The 25529-nt window shown below is 37.2% G+C and overlaps 1 protein-coding gene and 1 long non-coding RNA gene across 20 annotated transcripts in view; one reads left to right on the forward strand and one right to left on the reverse strand.

Annotated features, from left to right (window-relative positions):
* The window catches only part of TTLL8 (tubulin tyrosine ligase like 8), a 68719-nt gene that overhangs the window by 16051 nt on the left and 27139 nt on the right, over positions 1-25529 (forward strand). For 17 of the 19 annotated variants that reach the window (XM_074272027.1, XM_074272020.1, XM_074272038.1 and 14 more), the window contains 5 exons: positions 12908-13037; positions 16975-17048; positions 17967-18095; positions 18605-18719; positions 20161-20283. In XM_074272027.1, the coding sequence (XP_074128128.1) occupies positions 12908-13037; positions 16975-17048; positions 17967-18095; positions 18605-18719; positions 20161-20283 (571 nt within the window). The remainder of the gene's footprint in view (positions 1-12907; positions 13038-16974; positions 17049-17966; positions 18096-18604; positions 18720-20160; positions 20284-25529) is intronic. The other 2 variants (XM_074272035.1, XM_074272034.1) reach the window with 1 other exon arrangement.
* Positions 371-24789, reverse strand: LOC141545087 (uncharacterized). Its single transcript, XR_012482871.1, has 3 exons — positions 24723-24789; positions 16715-16910; positions 371-443 (listed from the first exon to the last, which is right to left on the reverse strand). It is a non-coding gene; the product is annotated as an uncharacterized LOC141545087 (long non-coding RNA).

Consider the following 25529-nt stretch of genomic DNA (forward strand, 5'->3'; position numbering starts at 1 on the left):
TTGCTTTATCTTGAATTTGTTGGCGGGAGTTGGAATTGATGGGCAATTTTTTCTGATCATTGATAAATAACTCGGCCCCTCAAAATTGTACCACTTTTCCTTAAGATAATTTTAGTTTCCAGAAGTTTTTTTCTCTTTTGAGTTCCGAGCTTCATGGAGTAGTTATAGATTTTTAACCTGGGATCTCTCAATTTTGTTTAAAAAATATTTTGATAACAGTATTTCATTTTTCTTTTTCTTCCTATGTATTTTACTTTAAACATTTTTATGACTCTGAGGAGGCATCTATAGGTTTCATCAGGCTGAATGCTAGAGGGGACAAAGAGTCTTTGGCATAAAAAACAATTTAAAACTCCTGAAGTAAGTACCTGGAATCAGGAGTGTCAGGAATCAGAGCAACAGACCCTTGTTCAGATGGTTACCACTTCTAGTATGCAGCTTTCCTATGAAGAAAGTCAGAGAAAGGATATGTAGATCACAAGTTTGGATCACATTCTGAGTAATCCACTTCAAATGGAGAGAAGGAGCAGGGGAACGCAGGCAAGGAACAGGGATTTAGGTTGGCCGAGTCTTCTAGGCTGGTAAAAACACTTGGGGGGAAGGAGGCAAGAAGTAGGGTGATGCAGTAGTGGCTAGCATTCACTAGCCAATCAAGGGCAATTTGCAGACTTAAGAGGATTTGTGGGTGTGGATGCCTTTTGGTGGATTGTGGGAATTATTAGCTCATGCATGAAAGCCACTCAAGGACCTATATCTTTCTGACACTGGGCCCAGAGCTGGATTTGGTTATTTTTCTAAAAAAGAGTAAGAGATCTTCTTCCAGAAAAGATTAATATACTGCCTCATGGATGCCATAAGAAACTTACAGCAGGAAAAGAAAATCCAGTTCTTTTGTTTTTGTCCTGTCAGTTGAACATGGTTCATGTCTTCCAAGGACTTATGAACAACATAATCTGTTCTTGCTTGTCAAGGAGTAAAAATGTTAATATTTTAGAGAGTGGACATGGAGAGTTCCTTCTTGCCAGCATGGGCCAAGGGTTTGGGTCAGGTAGGATAAAACAATGTGATTCTGAATAGATCTGTACTTGGGTTTTGTGACTTTTATCATGGTTTTTATACTTTCTCCACCAAGACAGTCTGCATTCCCTTCAGACCTTAAATGATCGGAGTTGCTGTGGCTGAAAAAAAACAATGACCCCCATAGCCAGCCTTGTTTGGTACTTAACTTCCTAGAATTTAATTAAGTAGGCCAGGCTGTTCCTAGTCCTGTAGACAAATTTTAGAGACAGGAAAACTCAGGTCTAGTGGAGTTAAATGATGTGGCCAAGATCACATTACTTTTAAGTACCAGATCTGGGATTTTTAACCCATTTTTCCAAGACTTAATCTCAGGCTCTTCATACTATATATAGCATGTTGTCCAGCTTCTCCTTGGTCCAAAAGACTTTGCCCTTGGTCTATGGGCTTTGATCTTTCATTTCTTGCCCAACTTTCACCACTCTTATGCCCTAGTTTTAGATACTAAACTTCTTGTTCTTGGATGTGGCATAATTCTCTGATTTCAGAGATGTTCTGGGCCCTTTCACTTATCTGATTGTGACCTCTAACTGAGGGGTCTCCCGGGTCCTCTTCTCTTCTCCCTCCAGACTATTTCACTGGTGATCTCATCAGCTCCCATGGATTTAATTTCCTTCTCCATACTGATTCTCAAATCTACCTTTCCTTCCTCTACCTCTCTACTGATCTTGAATCACATTTTCAATTGCCTTTCAAGACATCTCAGACTGGAAGCTCAATAGACATCTTAAGCTCAGTAGGTCTAAAACTGAACTCATCTTTCCCTCCAAACCCTCCCCTGTCCCTAATTTCCCTATTACTCACTATAGAAGGCAACACCATTCTCTTGGGCCTTCAGACCTACAAGCTAGGGGTTATCCTGGACATACTTTTGACTCCCTTACCCCCATATCCAAATAGTCAAACCTGTTGATCTCACCTCTACAGCATCTCTTGCTTTCACCCCTGCAGCATCTCTTGCTTTCACCCCTGCAGCATCTCTTGTTGATTTCACCCCTGCAGCATCTCTTGTTGATTTCACCCCTGCAGCATCTGTTGATTTCACCTCTGCAGCATCTCTTGTTGATTTCACCCCTGCAGCATCTCTTGTTGATTTCACCCCTGCAGCATCTCTTATGGATTTCATTTCTGCAGCATCTCTTGTTGATTTCATCTCTGCAGCATCTCTTGTTTTTATCTCTGATGCATCTCTCCAAAATTCCCTCTTCTCTCAGGCCCTGACTACCTCACCCTTGAATTATTACAATAACTGCTGGGGTGAGGCAGAACTGGTGTGCTTGATTCTTCCCCAAGGCAGTATGATTCAGAGATGGTTTTCAGGACTGACCCCTATAATATGGGTTTATGTATTATTGACCCCGAATTAACTGACAGTCTGCCACAGCCTGAGGCTTCTTCTTAGCCTAGGGAGGCCTCCACTCAAGGAAGAGTTGATGTTAACTCCAAGACTCTACAGTAACAGACTCAAAGAAATCTCCAGGTTTACACAGAATAATTGGCAACACTAGATGTCAGCCTGGAGGGGGATGTCTTAATTTAGTACAGTATTTCTGAAGCAATCGGCTATTTATGCTAATAACATACAGTGATCTGCTCATGCAGAGAACCATTAGAGATTGACATGATAGCTGACATGACTAAGAAGCTGACTTTCATAACCACTGGTAAACCTGAAAACACCTAGTAAAGTATGATGTGCAATCTAATTGGTAGCTTAGATGGCGAGTTGTGTGTTACTAGGGTAAGGTGGGGAGAGTGAGATGGAAATGTAGCTCTAGTTATTCAGAAACACTGAAGGAAATGGTGAATGGTGATAGTGGTGATGGGAGGAGGAGGAGATAGAGAGGAGGCAGCATTTTAAAAAATATAATTTGGATGGCTTTATTATTCATTCATTCATCCATTTATTTATTTGATTATTCATTTGTTTATTTGCCGAGGCAATTGGGGTTAAGTGACTTGCCCAGGGTCAAATGGATTTATTACACAAGTTTCTGAAGTCTGCTCTTATGCAGGGCTGTGGATGAGGTTCGTTGGGTCCACCTTGTTTGGTAATTATTTAAATGAAGGCTTAGATGGCACAGGTATGGAAAGGATTGTACAATCGGATACATATCTAAGGGATGAAGTTACCATTGTTGAGTTATTAAATTATCTCTAGTGAAGTTGAGTGATCATCTTGTTTCATAGGAAGACAGAGGATTTTGGCAAATTGAAGTGATGAGCCAAACTTATTAAGAAGAAATGTAATTAGTATGAATGTAAAGTCTTATGTTTTGTTTCCCAAAATCCATTTCAGTGGCAGAGTTTTAGAGAGATATAGCTACACAATTGTTTGTATGAAAAAGAAGTGGGGACTTAAAGGGACAGCAGGCTTTGTATAAATCAATAATGGACCATGATTAACAAAATCAAGAATCTCTTAATCGGCAATCTGAGGACAGAGAAGCAGTGTATTCCTCTTTGCTGGAAGCTCTAAAGTAGAGATTGGATGAATATTTGTTGCAGAAAGAGAAAAGGGAATTTGTTTATAGACAGTTTGGTCTAAATCAGAAGTCTGCTAAGCTTTTTGTATGTTAAGTATTTCTTTGGCAGTCAGTCTGGTGGAACAAAAAAAAGCTAATTACATTGAAACCGTTACCAAGATACTTTAAAACAACAATTCATAGACCACAGGGTAAGAGACCATGATGTTTGGAGTTCCTTCTACCACTGAGAGAGAAGCTGTGATTTCAATCAAGATTAAGAATGACCTTCATAGACTATATTTACAACACTGTATTTAGAGTCAAAGAATCAATCATAAAATACCAGAATCAGGGAGACAGGAAAGACTTAAGAGTGTGTTCATATGGAAAATGATCTGGGTGTTCTGATTAACCTATGGATCTGGATAAGCTGAGTGTGTGGGGCAGCAGCAGCAAAGAGAGGAAGCGTGATCTCAGGCTTCACTAATATAAATATAAAATCCCCCCAACAGGGATATGTTGGTCCCACTTGCTCAGACCACACTTCAGAGAGTCATGGGGGACTATTCTTGGATAAAGAGACTGCTTATACATTGTTACCATCAGCAAGGTGAGCAGAATGCACCAGAGGAGAAGTCCTTGAAGCACATTTGAGTATGCAGCTAGAATAAAAGAAGGCTAATGGGGCAATATGAGAAATGCCTCTATATGTGTTTGAAGGCTTTCATTGGAAATAAGTCACACATGCATTAAGCATGTACTAAGAGAAATGAAATTGATAAAACAATCATTTGTCAAGCAAAGAGTTTACAGAGACCTCCAACTCAACAACGTCTTTTTACTAGGACTCTCTTCTGTCATAAGAGTTGGGGGAGGAAGGGAGGAATAATACAGATAAATGAGGGATGGCAAATTCTTACAATATAAGCACCAAATCATTCAAAGGCGGTGGAAGTCCCAACATCTGAGGAAATTAGGAAAGGCCTTTGTAGAAAATGTGTGTAGAAAGATAAGCTGGGGAGGGCTCCCAAGGGTCAGAAAGGGGGAAAGCTTATTCCAGGGGGAAGAATATTCCAGGTTTAGGTAATTATATGTCGAAAGGCCCAGGGATACATTTCCACTTTGAGACAGCTTATACTATTAGGAAGTTTTTCCTTCAGGAAACCCTAAATCTACCTTTATGCTATTTCTGTTCATTTTTCCTAGTTCTAATCGTTACCTTTCAGATACTGAAGACATCTGTCATGTGTCCCTCCAAGACTACTTTTCTGATTAAATGATTCAATCTTTCCTCCTTGGCAAGGCCTGTAGCCATCTCATTATCCTTCTCTTGGAAGCATCTGGATGTTTTCCAGCTTGTTACTGTTCTTTGGCAAATATGGTTCCTAGAAATGAATCCTCTCAATGCAGCTTAGGGGAAATCATGAGCTTTTCAAGTTACCATGTTATATTATAGCTTCATTGAGCTTGGCATTCCATGAAAGCCTACAGCTCTATTCCAGAAGGACTATCAGGTTTAAAATTATATATGTCTTTAATAAGCCAAAATCTGCCGCCTCAACAGCCTATCCCAAGCCTGCTTCCTTCAAAGGAAAGTACACATACATATTCACACTCACACACACAGCTTGTTATAGAAATATATAGTCAATCAAAACAAGCTTCCATGTTGGCCATCTCCTAAAAATAATTTGTTTCATTTTTCATTCCAAGTTCTTGATCTTTATCAGAAGGTGGTACTTTTTTTATTCTTAAGATCATTAAGTTATGATAATACCACTCCTGGGCATGTAATTATTAAATGAAATTAAGCAATTCATCCTTATTTAATACTTTATCACTATTCATGTATGCGTTTTTGAGTTTTATTTTGATTCCTATGTTTAATCTTTAGAGTTTCTCTGTAACTCTGATCTTTTCATCAGAAATGATTTGAAGTCCTCTTTCATTAAAGACTTTTTTTTCCTGCACTGTTGAATTATTTTCAGTTTTGCTGGGTAAGTTATTTTTGGTTATATACTCAAGGCCTTTGTTTTCTGGAATAAGAGTATTCCAAGTTGTCCATTCCTTCACAGAGTGCTAAGCCATATGTGATCCTGTGTCTCCTTAGTATTTTAATTCTTTTATTTTTCTGTCTACTTGCAGGATTTTTTTCTTTGATCTGGAAGCTCTGGATTTTGGTAATAATGGTACTTGGAATTTTCATTTTGGAGTTTCAGGAGGCAGCTCGAATTTTTTGTTTACACTTTGCTCTCTAGATTTAAGGAATTTTAGCAGTTTTAATATTTCTTGAAACATGATATCAAAGTTGTTCTTATTACCTTGATTCCCATTTTTTCTTTTTGGTCTCTTTTACCATTCAAAGGTATCTTCTATTTTCTTATATTTAGCATTTATTCTGTGACAAGCATTTTGCCAAGTACTTTTATAAATAATGTTTCATTTGATCATTTGGTTATCTCAAGAGTTATTGGGTTTTATTTGCTATATTCAGATTTTCAGGGAGTTTGCTCCTTGAGTAACATCTTGTACCAAGTTGTTAATTCTTTTTCCAACCTTTTCTTCCATAGTTTTCATTTCTTTTCTAAAACTTTTTATTTAAGTATTCTAATTTCATTTATAAAAGCATTTTAAATTCTCTTAAAAACTTCCAGTAAAGGAAGAAGGAGGTTTAAATTATACTATAAGACAGTAATTATCAAAACTATATCTGGTACTAGAAAAAGCTTTTACAGGGGAAGGGATGGAGAATGAGTGAACCTTACATATAACATATCTACTCAACATGGGTATGGGCATAGAAACCTATCTTACCCTGCAGGTGAGTAGGAGGGGAAGGAGATGTGAGAAAGGAGAAGATTGATAAATGATTAAAAGATATGATTTATGCCCAAAGGCTTACAAATTCATGCCTTTAACCTAACAATGTTATTACTAGGCATGTGTCCCACAAGAGACAAAAAAGGAAAAGTACATACATGTACAAAAATATTTATAGCAGTTCTTTTCTCAGGGAAAAGAATTGGAAAATGAGGGGATGCCCATCAACTGGGGAATGACTGAATAAATTAGGGTATGTGATTATGATAGAATACTACTATTTTATTAAAAAAAATTGATGAGCAAGATGCTTTCAGAAAAGCCTGGAAAGTCCTCCATGACCTCATGCAAAGTGAAATATGTTTGCGTTCAAAATAATAGCAGTGTTGTGAGATGATCAGCTGTGAATGACTTTGCTAATCTCAGCAATACAATAATCCAAGATTACTCTGAAGGACTTAATGCTATTCTTGCCTAGAGAAAGAACTGACTGTGTCTGAATACAGATAAAAACATACTTTTTTTTTTGCTCTATTAAAAGATTTTTTGGGGGGTTGGGGGGAAATGGTGATCTATGTTTTTTTGTTTGTTTTGTTTTTTGCAACATGACTTTTATAGAAATGTCTTGCATAATTTCACATGTGTATTCATAATGGGCATGGGGTGGGAATAAGGGAGAGAATCTGGAGCTTAAAAGTTTTAAAAACAAATGTAAAATAGTTTTAAATGTAGAGCTCAAAAGTTTTAAAAACAAATGTAAAATGGTTTTAAATATAACTAGGAAAAACATTAACTACATAAATTATTAAAAAATAAAGTGAGTTGGAGAAGGAAATCAAACCAAAAAAGGTAAGGTTTTAAAAACAAAGTAAAAATGTAAAAAATATATTTAATATGTAACTGGGGAAAATAATCTGGTACTGGCTAAGAAATAGAAAGGTGGATATACAATTTATAGCAGTAAATGACTGTAGTAACCTTGTGTTTGACAAGTGTAAAGACTTAAGTTTTGGGGCTAAGAATTCTTTGCTTGGCGAAAATTGATAGAAAAGCTAGAAAGCAGTTTGGCAGATATTATTTATGCATAGACTGATTTTACATCATTTACCAAGATGAGATCAAATTGGATACATGACCTAAATACAAAGGGAAATATTACAAAAATATGCAAAACATGTAACATGCTATTTATTAAACTTTATGGCTAAGTGAACAATTCATGAATAAACAATAGAGAGATCATTGGGAAATGTAAAATATAATTTTGATTATATTAAATAATGTAGCCAAGATCAGAAGGAAAGTAGAAAATTGGGGGGACGATTTTACAATTATTCAGATAAGAATTTGAATCATTCCTCAGTTGACAAATGGTCAAAAGATATGAACAAGAATTTTCTGATGAAAAAAATCAAAACATGAAAAAATTTAGTTATAAAAAACTTCTAAATATTGATTAGAGAAATGTAAATTAAAACAACCTCGAGATACATTTTACATCTATCAGATTGGCTAAAATGATAAAAAGGGAGAAGTGACAAATATTGGAGGGCATGTGGGAAAATTGGAGCACAATTCACTGTTGGTAGAATTGTGAATTGATTCAGCTATTTTGGATAGCAATGTAGAATTATGCCTAAAGAGTTATAAAATTGCCTATACTCTTTGATTCTGTAATACCATGAGTAGGTCTGTTTCCAAAAATGATTAGGGAAAATGGAAAAGAACTAATGTTCTAAAATATTTATAGCAGCTCTCTTTGTGGTCACAAAGAACTGGAAATTGTGGGGATACACCCATTGATTGGGGAATGGCTAAACAAGTTGTAGTACATAATCATGATGGAATAATACTTTGCTATAAGAAATGAGGAGTTTGATGATTTTAGAAAAATGTGGAAAGACATTGTAGTTTTGCTCATATAGTTCTTGTCCATCCCTTGGCATTTAGATTCCCAAATATTTTATGCTATTGAAAGTTATTTTAAATGGAATTTCTCTTTGTATCTCTTGCTGTTGGATTTTGTTACTGTTGTGTAAAACTGCTAATGATTTATGTGGATTTATTTTGTATCCTGCAACTCTGCTAAAATTGTGAATTACTTCTAATAGTTTTTTAGTTGATTCTCTAGGGTTCTCTAAGTATACCATCATATCATCTGCAAAGAGTAAAAATTTGGTTTCCTCATTATCTACTCTAATTCATTTAATCTCTTTTTCTTCTCTTATTGTCAAAGCTAGCATTTCTAATACAATATTAAATAGTAATGGTGATAGTGGGCAACCTTGTTTCACCCTTGATCTTACTGGGAATGGTTCCAGTTTATCTCCATTACATATGATGCTTGCTGATGATTTTAAATAGATGCTGCTGACTTTTAAAGAAAAGTCCATTTATTCCTATACTCTCTAGTAATTTGATTGTAATGGGTGTTGGATTTTATCAAATGCCTTTTCTGCATCTACTGAAATAATCATATGGTTTTTGTTAATTTTGTTACTGATATAGTCAATTATGCTAATAGTTTTCCTAATATCAAACCAGCCCTGCATTCCTGCATTCTTGGTCATGGTGTATTATCCTGGGGATGATTTTCTATAATTTCTTAGCTAATGTTTTATTTAAAGATTTTTGCATCAATATTCATTAGGGAGATTGATCTATAATTTTCTTTCTCAGTTTTCACCCTACCTGGTTTAGGTATCAGTACCATGTCTGTGTCATAAAAGGAATTTGATAGTCCTTCATTTCCTATTTTTTCAAATAGTTTATATATTGGAGTTAATTGTTCTTTAAATGCTTGGTAGAATTCACATGTTAATCCATCTGGTACTGAGGATTTTTCTTAGATCTGGGCAATCTATATTATTGATATTCCTCTATTTCACTTAGGTTGTCAAATTTATTGGCATAAAATTGGGCAATGTAACTCCTAATTATTGCACTAATTTCCTCTTCATTGGTAGAAAGTTCTCCCTTTTCATTTTTTAGACTTAACTATTTGATTTTCCTCTTTCCTTTTTCTAATCAAATTAATGAAAGGTTTATCTATTTTGTTGATTTTTTCATAAAACCAATTCTTAATTTTTTTAATTCAATAGTTCTTTTTTTTTTTTTACTTTCAATTTTATTGATCGCGCCTTTTATTTTTAGAATTTCAAGTTTGGCATTTGATTGTTTTTTTTTTTTTTAACTTGTTCTTTTTTAAACTTTTTTAGTTGCAAGCCCAATTCATTAATCTTCTCTTTCTCTATTTTATGTAAGTAAGCATCTAAGAGATATAAAATTTCCTCTTATTACTGCTTTGGCTGCATCTTACAAATTTTGATATGTTGTCTCATTATTGTCATTCTCTTGGATTAAATTATTGTGTCATCTTCTAGTACTTTTAGTTGTGTCCAAGTCACATTTTTCTCTGCACTTTGTTCATGGATATTTTGGAATCATTCTTTTCTCTGTATTTGTGTTTTGAGCATTCCCTTGAACATCTTATAATAATTCATTAAGGAGGGAGGTTCTTTTGATACTTCTTTCACTCTCCTTCATGACTTGAATTTGATAAGAATGAACTCGAGCACATCTTGGGGCAAAGTTTGGACTTGTCTTGTTACTGCTTTTTCAAGGTTTTTGAGTGTGTGTTGTTCCAGGATCCCAGGAACATCTTGGACTGAGTTCTGTAAGCTTTCCTTACTTTCCTGTAAGTGCTCCCAAAGTGGTTGGATCTAGGGCAAAGTTTGCTTCCCCTTTACCCTGCATGGTCTGTGTTCTGCAAGTTGCTGACTTGGGTTTGGATCTGAGCAAAAATAGATGCTACTGGACTATGCTCCTGTCAGCCATCTAGGAAGTTCTGTAGATTCAAAATGGCATTATTGTAGCCTCCCTTTTGGTCTGATATTAATGCCTTGGATATTCCTCTGTAGCCTGGGCTTGATCTGAAAGTTAAGCCCTGCTTTGAATATGGAGTCTGAGCAAAATATATTTGCTATGCTTGCTTTCTTGGTATACTATGCAGGGTCTTCCTATTTGGGAGTTTTGTCCTTTCCCACTCTATGATCTATGATATATGGATCAATGATCTAGACCTGGGGAGCAAGTAGTAAAACTACCATTTCTTAACCTATCCCCCATGACATACCCCAGTGTGGATACAGTACCTCTTCTTGCTCTGCTATATACAGTTTTTCCCTGAACACTGGAGTGCTGTGGGGCAACTCATTCCCAGTGTTTGCAACCTCCCTGTCTGTGTTCCTATACAGATCTGGGTCAGATAAAAGAGACTCACTGTCAAAAAGTCACAGTTATATTTCCTCATCAAGCTCCAGGCTGGTTTTTTATTAGATTTCTTTGTGGGACAGAAATCCTACACACTGCTTCTTCCTACTCCTCCATTTTGGCTCTGCCCCCACACAACTACTATTATTTACTTGGTTTCCATCTTTCAATAACTGTGAAATCATTTTTAAACCCTAAGAACCAATATGTGTCACTTATCTGTGTTATATTTCTTGGTTTTTGATTTGGTCATCATTATGTAGTGTCAGGATTTTTTTTTCTGGATATTGACTTTATTGTCCAAAATGTTGATATTCCCTCCCAATTTTTGTTATCTATACTACTGATAATATCTATTTCCATGTCTTCATGTCTAGATTATTTATTAAAATGTTGAACATATACAGAACCAATCACAGATCTTTGGGGCATAGTTTTAGAGAGTTCCTGCTAAATTGTCTTCTAATTGGAGCTTAGCCATTTAACCATACCTTCCATCAATGAGACTATTTCTCAGGAATAGTTTGTAAGACTTTTGTCAGTTAGTTCTAATAGTCTGGAAACATCCATTCTTGATGAGCCTAGATATTTTCTTAAGAATTATTACTTTTAACATGTATAAGACTGCCTGCCATTTTGGGGAGGGGGTTGGGGGAGGAAGGGAAAAAATCTGAACAGAAGTAAGTGCAAGGGATAATGTTATAAAAAATTACCCATGCATATGTACTGTCAAAAAAAGTTATAATTATAAAATAAAATAAAAATTAAATTAAAAAAAAGAATTATTACTTTTTTCTTTTAAAGGCTCATAAATGCTATAATAATAATTTGGAGAGTTTTGCCAGGAGCAGAAGTTGAGGAGACCTCTAGTTTATACACTTGATCTTTAGGCATATGCCCTTCTCCAATTTCATAGTATCTCAAGAAGCAGTTAGTCTAGCCCCAGTTTGAGGGGCTGCCATTTACATATGTACCAATCTGTACCAAATATCCATTTGTCATCCACTTTGTTTTTTTCAATCTTTCCTATTTTCAATATTTCCTATTGATTCAGATTTTTATTTAAGCAGTTTTGTATTGTTTGTAGAGAATTGACAATTAATACTTCATCTAATAAAAGGGAAAGCCTCTTATTATTTAGATTTGATATAGGTTAACTTCTATAATACATGGCCAATGCTATCTATACTTAATTGTTCACAGAATTTAAGTTGCTGGGGCCATATTAACTGCTTCTTGAGATACTGTGGAAATCGGAAAAGAGCATATGCCTAAAGATCAAGTCTATAAATTTCCAGTAATCCAATACATCCAGTAATCCAAAGTACAGTGGAAAATACTTTGTGGACCTAAATTGGCTGAAGCAAGATACCATTAAAAAACTTGTCCATGAAATGGGGCTTAGATCTAACCAAAAAAGAGATAGGCTGATACTTGATAAAAAAAATCAACTTATCTCTTGTCTCTTCATGTGATGATTTCTTTATTTGCTTGGTATCACCATCCACCTAGTTTCAAAAAGTTTGTTATCTTTGAGTGTTGATTTTAATTTTTCAATTATCATATCTTCCCTTTCCATTCCCACAACAACTTCTTCAGCAATGACCCTTATCTGTTTTCCTCTGATCTCTTATAATAACCACCTGACTCTTTCATCTTCTCCTTTCTACACCATTCCCTAGGTGTCCATCTCTTTTTATTTTGCTTTTATGATCTGGGCTCAAAAACCTTCCATCACTCCCCTTTCTTAATTGAATAAACGTCAAATGCTTTTGCTTTCTAGGCTTTTTGAATTTTACTTCCCAGCCATCTTTCCAGCCTGATATCAAAGCTTTATCTTGTCCCATTTTTGCTCCATCTTATTTTGTCTGTTTTTGTCTACATTTCCATTCCTTTCTCATTTTATGGTCTTCCCCTTTTTCAAGATTTCACCCATTTCTTGGTACCTTCTCTTATAACCCTCTTGAGTTTCAGACATACAGAACTGGACCTTTCTTTAGAGGCCATCTGACAGATGGTAAATTAAGGTGTAACTTGTCTAGCTAGGTAGATAATTGCACATAAGGAGTTTTGTAAATCTTCTAAGACCTCATTGTCATGGCCAAGATCGTATATGGTAAATGGTAGAAGCATAACCAAAATAACAACATTGTCTCAATCTGAACCAAATTTTTGTCATGTTCTACAAAGTCTGAAGCCAGTATTTTGGACCATCTTGTATTATGAACTGTTTTTCTTCAATACTTCAAAATGTTTTCTTTTTATTTTAGGACAAGAAGATATTTTCCATCTATGGACACTACCCGGTAATCCGCAATACTCTACGAAGGAAAGGATGGGTGGAGAAGAAATTCAACTTTTTATCAAAGATGGTGCCAAATGGTGAAGATGAATGTGAAGGTGATTATGATAGTGGATCCAATATTTTTATTACTGTTCACATAATAATAAAGGATGACTAATAATTAACCAAAAGTTCTGAAACTGAAAACTTGCTAGATGGCTTCTTGGATTATAGGACTGTTGTAAGAATATAACGACTTGTATTTGTGCATCATCCACTCTTCCGCTTGACTTTGAGTTCCATGATAGTCAAAATCACATTTAATTTTGATATTTTGTCCCTACTCTTTTGGAAGGAAATATTTATTTCTCTAGCATTATTCAAGATTATTGAAATAAAACTAGTAATAATGATAGCTAATATAGAATGCTTTAGAGTTTGTAAAGTGCTTTACATATGTCGTCTCTGTGAGGTTAGTGCTGTTATTTCCATTTTCTAGATGGGTCTGAGAGAGATTACATGACTTCTTTGTGGTTACCCAGGTCTCCCTGACTCCAAGCCCAGTGCTCTTCCCAGAATACTGGGCTATGACATTCTCATTTAGGCATGGCCAATAGCCTAACAACTCATTAGTGAAATTGGTCTATAATTTTCTTCCTTTGTTTTTGATCTTCCTGGTGTAGGTATCAGCACCATATTTGTTTCTTAAAAGGAATTTGGCAGGACTCCTTCTTTAGCTATTATTCCAATTAATTTATTTAAATCGGAATTAGTTCTTTAAATATTTGGCAGAATTCACTTAGGAAATTCATTTATGGTCTGTTCAATTTTCTTTTCTAAAATAGATTTAGCTATTCCATTTTCTCTTCTATTTTATTTTTGTGAGTATTCATTTACATTGTTTAAATTCATTGTCATATGATTAGTAAAATAACTCCTAATAATTGCTTTAATTTCATTTTGTTAGCATGTAAATTTGTTTTCATTTTTGATATAAGTAATTTGGTTTTCTCTTTAAAAAAATCACATTAATGAATGACTTATCCATTTTATTGACCCACCCACAAACCAGTTCCTAATTTTATTAATTCAGTGATTTTATTACATTTAATTTTATTCATCTGATCTTTAATTTTCAGGATTTCTAATTTGGTGTTTAACTGGGGATTCTTAATTTGTTCTTTTTTTAAACTTTTTTTTAAAATTTCATACCCAATTTATTGATATGCTTTTTAATTTTACTGGTTTTACATATGTATATATACATACATATATATATCTCTCTACAATTTTCTTCTTTTTAAAGCTTTTGCTTCATCCCATAGGTTTTGGTATTCTACCTCATTATTGTTGTTCTTTTTAATTCTCTATGATTTATTCTTTGAAGAATTCATTCTTTAAGATCAGGCTATTTAGTCATCCATTAATTTTTAATCTGTATTTCTATGGTCCTTTATTAAGTATATTTTTTATTGCATTATTATCTGAAAAGGATACATTTAACATTTCTATTTTCATAAATTTTAAACATAAGGTGTTTGGGTTTTTTTGCTGAGGCAAACTGGGGTCGAGTGATTGCTGAGGGTCACACAGCTAGGAAATGTCATGTTCTGAGGTCAAATCAGAACCCAAGTCTTCCTAACTTCAGAGCTGGTGCTCTATCCACTGCGCCACCTAGCTTCTCTAAGCATAAGGTTTTTATGTCCTAATACATGGTCAGTTTTTGTAAAGGAGTCATGTTCTTTTGATAAAAGCAAAAATTAGAATATAAGATTTATTTAGGAAACTGAAGCAATACAATGTTTATTATTGGTCAGGACACAGAAGAACTTAAAAATAATTGGACTCATTTCTTTCATCTGTAAAATGGGGATAATTCTGTACTTGCCTGGCTCTTAGATTTCTGATAAGGAAGATGTTTTGTAAACCTTAAAGTGTTCTGGAAGTGTTATTTTTATTTTTTATCTTTCGGAGTCTGAGAAAATGATGTTATTTTTATTATCTGACTTTGGCCAATCCAGAGCAATTAATATTGCTCCAACTATTTATCTTTGTGTAAAGATCTTTGCAGTTCAAAAAATTTTTGTGTCTTGGCAGGTAGATTCCCAAGTATTTTATACTGTCTATATTTATTTTAAATTCAATTTTATTTTCATGTTTACACTCGCTCACTCCTCTCCCCTTTCCACACTCATTGAGAAAGTAAGATATATAAAACCCTTTACAGACATGAAATCATAAGAAATGAATTTCTGCATTAGCCATATTGCAAAAAAATGTTTGATTCTGTTGATAATATACAGAAATGCTGATAATTTCTGTGGGTTTATTTTATATCATATAACTTTACTGTAGTTGTTCATTGTCTTGATTTTTTTTAGTCAACTCTCTTAGGTTCTAAACCTAAATGATCATATTATCTATAAAAGGTGTTTTCCATTTCTTTTTCTTCTTAATATCTTTTTATGGTTTGGCTCATTCTTCCAGCCTTCTTTTAGACTTTGTACCAGTGCTAGAGTCTATACATTTCCGAGGGGGAATATCTAGCTTAAGCTTCTCTCCTTTCATGTCTGCCTATTGCTTTAATAGTTCAGATTAGGAGCCTGCAAGCATTTAGTGCTCCCAGAGTATTATGAGTTTGGGGTGAGATCTGTTCTCTGCCCTCTCATCTGAGCTCTGCAAGTTCCTAACCCAGATTTAAATCTGTTGGCTTTGTCCCTTGTTAAGATTTAACATACTGAAAGGTTCTGTGGATTCATAGTAATAGAAGTTCAAGCTCCTTTTTGTGGTCTGAGATTTCTGCGTTGTTGACCCAGAACCAAGGTGAAAGGTGATGAAGGTAAAACTAAGGGAGTGTTTCTTAAGGAAAGTGTTTTCCTAAGGAAAACTGTGCCAGACACAGTCCTAAGTATTAGGGGACCACAAAGAAAAGCGAGAAAAAATGGAGGAGATCAAGGTGCAAATAACAATGAACAAGCCAGAAATGGGATTCTGGAATTAAGGGGAATTTGGAAAAGGCTTTCCGTAGAAGGTAGAATTTTAGCGCGACTTGAAAAGAGCTAGGGAAACCAGGTGGTGGAGATGAGGAGGGAGAATTCAAGGCTTGATAGATAGGCTGTACAAATTCTTAGAGTAAGGAGATGGAGCTGCTTCTTCAAAGACCAATAGGAAGCCAGTGTCTGTCGAGTGAAGAATCCGTGCTTGGGAGTGAGGTATGAGTAGATTCAAAAGGAAGGAGGGAGCAGGTGGCAAAGAGCTTACTAAAAGTTAACTTTTAACTTTAAAAGTGTTAAAGGCTACAAGAAAGGCAAGAAGAATGAGGGCTGAGAAAAGATTTGGTGATGGAGAGGTCATGGATTAATTTTGTGAGAGTAATTTTAGGAGGTGATGAAGTCAGAAGCCAGACTACAAAAAATTAAGAAGAATAAATGAAAAAATTAAAGAGCTACAATGAGAATAAGAGAAAAGTAAGTGAAGGTACCTCATGTGCAGAAAGCACTCACTTTCTCAGTGAGTTTAATCATAAAAAGCAAGAAAGATTTAGGGTGGTAGCAAGACAAAGATGTATTGGAGAAAGGTTTTTTTTTTTTTTTGTTTGTTTTTTTAAAGATGAAGGCAACATGGGCATGTTATAGGCAGTAAAAAATCAACAAATCATATGGTGGGGATGATGGAGAGGTCAATCTGAGGAGAAAAAATGGGATTATTTGTGTAGGGGGGAATGACCTTAGTTAACCTTGACCTCATTGTGTGAGATGAAGTGAAGGAGGAGAGAAGAGTGGAAGGCACTTACCTGAGTGATAGGAATTGAGAAAGAGAAGGGAAGAGGGAGTAGATGATGAACTACTTCTCTGTCTTGAGGATTCTCCAAGCTTGTAGGCAGCTCAGGGATCCAGTGCCGCCACCTCATCCTCTATCTCAGGAACTTGAGACCCCAAGAGTTATGTGAGCTCTAGAGCAGCATGTCACAGTGCAGCATGGGAATATAGCTGGTGTGGGGAGAAATATTAGTTACGCTGGTGATTTCATTAATGATATCTTTTCTTTTCATAGAAAACAAATATGTTGAAATTGAAGAAGAGAATGAGATGATTTTTCAGAAGTCAAATAACATCCATGATGTGATGGTAGGATTATATAGATATATGGCTTATGTTTATACTAAAGAGTATGACCATCTTGTCTTTATCCTTCAATGACATTTTAGGATGTTTCTATTCCCTCTAGGTAGCCCAACAGGGGCATTTGTAAATGAGGAGGGAGTTCCTGGCCTGAGGTTCACCCTGCTCAGAGGCCTTTTGGGGACTGGACCCCAGTGCTTCCTAATCCCACTGGCCTTTGTTTCCTATGTCTTAATTTAGCTAGAATTTCCCCATTTTATGAAAATAAATTATGAAATTAATGTATGAATTTCTCTCAGTTTAAACTTTTGAGCAACTTTGAATATTTTTCTAACCCCAGAAAAGTACTGAAAGGAGTGTTTGCTATATTTATTATTTCTGAAGTAGCCACAGATCATCAGGTAATATGTTAGACAATATGATGAGTTAAAAAGAGACAACTTTGCTCCCCTTGTGAATGAAGCAGAAATAAGGGTTTTTATCATCTGGAGATTGGAGAATCTTTGTATCCATCTTAAAATTTTTTTAGGAAGCAATTACTGCTTTTTGTCTACCCAGCACATATTTGTCACAGGCTAATTCCAGAGTACTCCTTACTCAAAAGTCCTATCCTCAGTATTTTATTTGTTTGTTTGCATTTGGGGTTAAGCGACTTGCCCAGGGTCACACAGCTAGGAAGTATTAAGTGTTTGAGATCACATTTGAACTCAGTTCCTCCTGACTTCAGGGCTGGTGCTCTTTCCATCTAGCTGCTCCCCTTTAGAAGGTACTTCATTTATTCCATATAAAGGAGTCCCAAGGAAGGCTCAGCCTGTTGTTTCCTTTCTCTCCTCGCACAGAACCTAGCTCTAGTTCCTGTTTGTATTTTGACTGTATGATCTTTGAAGACATATTTGCTGTTGATAAAGAATTTTTTTGTGCCAGTCTAGGTTGGTAAAAACAGAAATTCCTTACTTTCTTTGGACTATAAAGAGGGATGTGGTTGATTACCACAATTTGAGTTGTGATCAGATGTTGAATCACTATGGAAAAACAGCTTCCTTTACCACCAAGGTGAGTACTTCATAGCAACTGGTCAGAGCGAGAAGCTTCAGGAATGATTCTGAAGCTTTCTGCCCTGCTCTGTCCCCCCTACCCTGTACAACCAGCTTGCTGATCCATTCCATGCCCGTGACATCCCTGTTTAGGCGCTACTGTTAACATCTCAGCCTTTATTTTTGTGTTAATGAACAAAACAAATTTGGGGTAACAGGCCACTTCAGGTTTGATGTCCATTTAAAGGCAGTCCCAGTCCCCTGGGCTTAAGGGAGGAAACTTTGCTTCTTAATCATAAATGGTTATTCTGAAATAATCTATGATCAAAATAAGTTCTCATCTAAACTAGTACACAAATGCAGAAGTGAGAACAACTCAGAACCCTCATCCAGCAACCTCTTGAATGGTGTCATTTGTGGAACACATACACTAGTGGACCACAGGCTCTGGGGAGGTGGGGGAGCCCTGCAGTCGTGCAGTCTCATTAAGAAGTGTTGACGATCATCTCATCTGTTTATTTTTTGAAGATTGGATTGTGCATGAACATGCGGAATCTGCCATGGTATGTCCCAGCTAATCCTCATTCCTTCTTCCCTCGTTGTTACGGTCTCTGCTCTGACGGTGAGAAACAGGAGTTCTTGGGTGAGTACTGTGACTGTTAATAATAATTAATTCTCCTTGTGGAAACTGCCTGCTTGGATGCACCAATTTGCAGCTGCTTTCTTGGCTTCTCCCCGCCTTTCCAGCTGCTCTCCTGGCTCCCTGGGCCTTTGCTATCCTTGCTGGGAGGGGTCTGAGTGGCCCAGGCTTGTGTGAATGAATGGGAGCAGATGCTTCTGGCCATACTAACTGCCCCACTTGTCTCTTGGCAATGTCTCCCCTTCCCCTTTGTCTTTTATACTTTTGTGCCATGGGATTAACAAAAAGGAGGCTAGTCGATAGCTTTTGCTGAAGCAATCTTTGGTTTTTAAATGCTCTGACAACAGATGGAATATTGAGCATGTGTGAATGATGTCTCGTGCCCAGAGACATGGGCTTCTTTCCTGGCTCCAGGCCCAGAATCTGAACCTGGAGAATCTTCTCTCTGGATGGGAAACTCCCAATACAGGGACATTGTGAAGAAGAAAAATAATGAGCAGGAAGCTTCTGTTCTTTTTAGCTCAACACCTTCAGAGCTCGACCAGCTTCACATTCTGTTCCCTGGGAAAGGCTGTTTTCTTAACCACCCTCAGAAACTGCACAGCTGGGCTCCTCTCCCCCCCCCCCCCCCCCCCCCCCCCCCCCGCCCCTCTGCTCCTTGCCAGCATCTTCCTCTGCTTAATGCTCTCTTTCTAGCTCCACTGGCCTTTGCTATCTTCTGGATAAGAGCCTCCACCTCCCAGCTCTGCCTTTGTACTGGCTGTTTCCCCCCTTCTCTCTTCCCAAGTGGTCTTTCTGCTCTGTCCCTCTAAGCCCACTTGATCCCCACTTTCTATTACTTTCTCTCCTAGATGCTGCACTTTCACTGTCTTGTTTCTCCATCTCTCCCTCTTCTCTTTTCTCCCTCCCTTCCTTCCTCCTCCTTTCTTTCTCCCCCCATATATGTCTTTATGTCTGTTTCTGTCTCTGTCTCTTCCTCCCTCTATCTCCTCTCTTCCTTATTTTTCTTCCTATTTCTCCCCCCATATCTCTGTCCCTATCTTTCTCTCCCCTCTCCCTCCTCTTCTTCTCTCCTCTCTCTCTCACTTCTTTTCTGCCTTCCTCTTCCTCCATCTTCCTCCCTGCCCCCCCTCTTCCTCCCTCCATCTTCCTCCCTGCCCCCTCTCTTCCTTCCTCCATTGTGTTTCTTTCCTTTCTCCCTCTTTCTTCCTCCCTCTCCCTTCTTCTCCATCCCCCTTCCCCCTCACTCTTCATAGCACATATTCACTGTATTAGAGAAGGTAGATTTTATTTCTTTTGTCCTTTTTCTCTTCATGGCCTTGCAACACAGCAAGTACCAGATAAATTTGAATTAGATTAAATTTAATTCTTTGTATTGAATTGAAATCTCCTCACAAAGAATCCCCTTCACAATCCATCCATTATGGCTTTTTCTTCTTTTCAGATGATTTCAGGAGAACAGCTGCATCTAGTATCCTGAAGTGGGTTGTCAGTCACCACAATTATAGCAAGAGCAAATCCAGGGTCAAAAAAGAAGAGAATGATGAAGAGATGAGTAGAAATAAAGGTATTTTGGCAATAATAGGATTTATTGTGCCATAAAGAAATTTGAGATTAGCTGTTTTTTACCTACTAGGAAGGGGATGGAGTAACTGCACACATAGGTCAGATCCTGAAGGAGAAAGGATTCCCGCTCAAGGTGGGGAGTGTGGTGATAAGAAAGGAAGTAGAAGGAAGACAGAAATGCTTGATTCTAATTTTGTTTTCTCTGCCAAGAAGAATGATTTTTGACCTGCAAAGAACAGAACAGAATTGGATAATAGGGGGATTATGTCCAAAACAAGTGAGGAGATGGTAAAAAAAAATTTGAGTTTGTTGCTCTTGATATCAAGTCACCAGGCTTCAGATTAACTCCATCCCAGGCTAGATTATAATGTTCTCTGGGAGCAGATTTCTTGGAGGGCTTCTGGAAGCAGCCTTCCTTTCAGTTCTGTGTAATAATCACCCCAAATGCAGCCAGGAGTTAAGGTCCAAATCCTTTATTGATTCCTTTTAATTCTTGTCTCTCTTCTTGGGGCCTGGTTAACTTTAATAGAGACTTATCTCTCTCCTTGGTTCCAAGAGCTCCTCCAAATATCTCCAAATCCAAAGGTTTGCCCTTCAGCCTCCAGCCAGCACAAAGGTGGAAAATGGAATGAATCTTGACTCTTCCTCTCAGAGAGTGGGCTTGTGGGTTTCTGACTTGTGAATCTCCTGAAGTCCAAGAGTGGGCTTGTCCTTTAGTGGGCTTATGAACTCCTCCTTATATATGCTCTCAAAAGGTGTGAACTCCTTTAAAGGTGTTGTGAACTAAGTACATAAGCATTAGCACCTTGTTTCAAGTATTGGCCCATAACATCTCCCACTTTCTTTTGATTTAGAATATAAGGTGATCATGACCTCCCTGACTTCTCAAGGAGGTGAGAACCCCAAAAAAGAAGGTGATCATGCCTTCCCTGACTGCTCAAAAAAGGAGTGAAAACATCATAAAAAGGGGTGATCACGCCCTCCCTGACGTCTCAGGAAGGGAGATGAAAACACCAAAGGAAGTGGGAAATCAAATCAGATTAGCGGGTTTCTGAAGGGGCTCACTTAAAACAGGTATACATAAATCCATCAATATGGGAGGTATTACACATAATTACATAAATTACATAAGCACATAGTAACATAACCGAGGCTAGAAGTGATGTAACAAATAATATGAATCAACATGAGGAATTCTCATAAGTCCTAGAAATAGTCCAAAAGGAATCCATTGTCCATTAGTTCATGTGCCAGGAATCCAATAATTCCTGCACGTTTTGAAGTCCTGCAATAGTCTTATTTTGTGTGGGGAATCCAATGATTCATGATGGTTTTCCAGCAGTCTTTATCAACAAATTTTCATCTCAAGGAATCCAATAATTCCTGCTGGTTTTCAAGTCCTGCAACAGTCTCATCTTGTGTTAGGGAATCCAATGATTACTGAAGATTTTGTTCTCAGGTCTTCTCCTTTGTTTTCAGATTTTCCTCTTTTTTCCTATCTCTCTCTGATGGACAAGGTGAATATAGCTCGTTGGCACCCATCTGATGCCTTTTCCAGCTGTAGAAATACAAGCAAACCCTCTTCCCCAAGCAGTTAACCTATCTGGTCCCTTCCATTCACCACTTTCTGGGTCTCTCCATAACACCTGGCAATTATATTGGAGCTGCTCACACTGGACACTGCCCTGTTGGTTTAAAAGGCCTGTATTCTCCCAATTGTAATCCCTTTCTGCTATCTGATTGCTTTTTGGCTGACTGATCATGTAATCACTTTCTGCCATGTGATTGGTTTTTGGCTGATAGATCACATCAGAGTCCTGAACTTCTAAAGACTCTCTGGGTGTAAACTCAGCTGCCATCATGCCCCACCTGTCTTTTGTATGATATCTTGGGGCTGGGCCCTGCCTCTCATTTCCCTTGGTCAATCTACATTCTGAGACCGAGTGGAAGCCCTTGTGGCATTTTGGACATAGGGTTTTAGGTCTTCTCTCAGCCTGTTTTCTCACTCTATCTCCACACCTACACTGAAAACATGGACGATTTTCTCTAGAAGTCCCTTGCCAAGAGGGACCCTGTCTTCCCATGTTCAACATAGTCTGGGTATAATAAGCATTTGTGCCCACTATGGCACAGTGTCTTATGATCTCCTCTAAAGGAGCATCTTTTTGTGTTGTCCCCATATAATTCTTCTGCAAACCTCATTGGCATTTTCCTTAGCCAGATGTCTGGTCATTATTTCTGTAGCTGCATTTTCTCCAATGGTTCTTGTGACAGCAGTTTGCAAACATCCCACAAAATCCGCAAAGGGTTCATTGGAACCTTGCTCTATTTTTGTGAAGGTTTTACCGTCATCTTTTTGTTCGGGGAAGGAACCCCCCAAGCTTTTATTGCAGCCTTAGAAATTTGCTCATACACTGTTATGGGATAATTAATCTGTGCTGAATTCTCTCCATACTGACCTTCACCTTCTAGTTGGTCAAAAGTGATTTGTATGTTAATTCCAGTTTGCCTATTTCATTGGGCTTGAATCCTCCATAATTCATGATACTCTGAAAACCACAACAAGTTTTGTTCAGGTTCTAAACATGTCCTTACTATGGATTTCCAATCACTGGGAGTTAGGATTTCATAAGACAAATTATCTAGTAACATCTTAACATAAGGTGATGTAGCCCCATAAAGAGTGCAACCTTTTTTCAAATCCTTAATATTTTTCAGATCAAAAGGAGTGTATCTTCTCCTTTTTTGACCTGAAGAGTCAAGTTCTTCAATCACAGGGTATGCATCTATAAAATCAGATACATCCTGTCCTTCATTTTTTGCCTTGACCAGTGCTTTTTGTAATCTTGTCATAGGCTGCTTAATAGGTGATTCTGTTTGTGTCACTGTCTCTTCCCCTCCTCCTCCTCCTTCCACCTATGAAGACTTAATTGAGGGGAATAAGTCAGGGGACTGGGAATGATCTAATTTCTCCTGATGTGAAGCTTCACACTCAAAATTGTACTTAACTCCATTCTTATCTGATTTTTCATCCTTTTCACCTAGTTTATTTGGCACCTCCCCCTCCTGCTCTTTCTTCTTTTTCCTTATTCTATAATTTATATAATTTCCTAAAGCCAATTGTATTAAATTATATGTATTAAGTGTGTCTTTGGAAATTGAGTCAGGTACATTTTTATTGTAGAATTGACAAAGTTGCTCTCCTACTAATTTCCACTCCTCTAGATCCAATTCTTTTTCTAGAAAACCAAGGAGATGTGTACTGTACAGTTTCTAAAAGTTCACTGATCTGCTCCCAAATTATAATCAAACCTTGGCTTTTCATAACCCTGACACTGCTCTCTACACATTTTCCTTGAAGAGAAACAAAAGGCTGTTTTCTAAATATCTGTCCCATTTCAGCTGAAATTCTACTTTTGCTCTTTAACAAAATTTCCTTGTTGTACTCACTCTAGTTTCTGGGTCGAGGAGACTTTTCCACTGAAAATCAGGGTCATGTCTGTCCCTGTTCAGGTGCCAAAATGTAATGTTCTCTAGATTATCACGTTCTCTGGGAGCAGACTTCTTGGAGGGCTTCTGGAGGCAGCCTTTCAGCTCTGTGTAATAACCACCCCAAATGTAGCCAGGAATTAAAATCCAAATCCTTTTGTTTCCTTTTAATTCCTATCTCTTTTCCTAGGGTCCAGTTAGCTTTAATAGAGGCCTATCTCTCTCCTTGGTTCCAAGAGCTCCCCTCCAAATGTCGCCGAATCCAAAAGTTTGCCCTTCAGCCTCTAGCCAGCACAAAGGTAGAAAATGGAATGAATCTTGATTCCTCCTCCCAGAGAGTGGGCTTGTGGGTTTCTGACTTGTGAATCTCCTGAAGTCCAAGAGTGGGCTTGTCCTTTAGTGGGCTTGTGAATTCCTCCTTATATATGCTCTCGAAAGGTGTGAACTCCTTTAAACGTGAAACTAACTGTAAGTACCTAAGCAGTAGCACCTTGTTTCAAGTTCTGGTCCATAATACTGAGAGATGGAGTAGATAAGGTTGTTGAAGTCAGTGATTTTTGAAAAGTCCCAGATACTGACAATGATCCAGTAGCATTAGATAAAAACAAATGTAATTCCATAATCATAATCAGAAAAAAAAACAGTCCAAAAACTGTAGTCAGATGAGTTTAACTTTGATTTCTGGCAAAATTCCAGAATATATTATTAAAGGGATGATCAATAAACATTTAAAAAAGGAAGTAGCAGTAAATCACAATCAAGGCTTTGTCAAGAACAAGACAATATGTTTTCTTTTGGAAGCAGGATTCATAAATTGGTAGAGAAATTGGTGCTACAAGTGTGTGCAGATTTTGGTAAAGCATTTCAGAGTCACTCCTGATCTTAGCTGAGAGACAAGTGGACAGTGAATTTCCACATCTCCTCCAAAACTTTCTCACAGAACCCAATTACCTGTGGCTGTTGTTGTTTGGGGAGGGAGCAGTTGGTGGTCTCAGGCTGCAGGTCTCCTTGAGTGTTGGGAACCCTTATTCCAGAATTCTTGATTCCATGACAGTTTGCTCATTGGACAAGCTGGTTTGTTGCCACTTGAATGTGGCTTCTATTCTTCCTATCTTTACTCTCATTCACTCCAAAGTTGTCTCATAATTGTACTCTCTACTTCCAGAAGACAGCTCATTCACATTTTCTCCCTGAAGACCTTAGTCTTAAGTCTTGCACTTAGGTAGGAGAGATTCTGTGGCCGTCTCTGGACACCCATAGACTCTTCTAACCCATGTCCAGGATCCTCACAGAACAAATGTCTTGGAGATCCCTGAGATCTTGAAGCCCTTCTTTTTCAGAATCCAACTTCAGCCCTTTACTTGGCCAGAGATGTCCTTCTTGGATTGACCCCTTCTCATTTCTTTTTTAAAATTTTCAATAGCATTATATTTTTCTAAATACATAGAAGGATAGTTTTCAACTTTAATAGTTTTTGACATTCATTTTTGTAAGACTCTGTGTTCCAAAATTTTCTCCCTCCCTCCTTTAACTGCCCACCTCCCCAAGACAGCAATTACTCTAATATAGGTTAAATAGGTGCATTTCTTTTATTTTTTATTAAAGCTTTTTATTTACAAAACATATGCATGGGTAATTTTTCAACACTGACCCTTGCAGAACCTTTTGTTTCAATTTTTCCATTCCTTTCCCCCATCCTCTCCCCTAGCTGGTAGTCAGTTCAATATATGTCAAATATGTTAAAATATATATTAAATC

This window comes from Sminthopsis crassicaudata, chromosome 5 (assembly GCF_048593235.1).
Source record: "Sminthopsis crassicaudata isolate SCR6 chromosome 5, ASM4859323v1, whole genome shotgun sequence".
Lineage (NCBI taxonomy): Eukaryota > Metazoa > Chordata > Mammalia > Dasyuromorphia > Dasyuridae > Sminthopsis > Sminthopsis crassicaudata.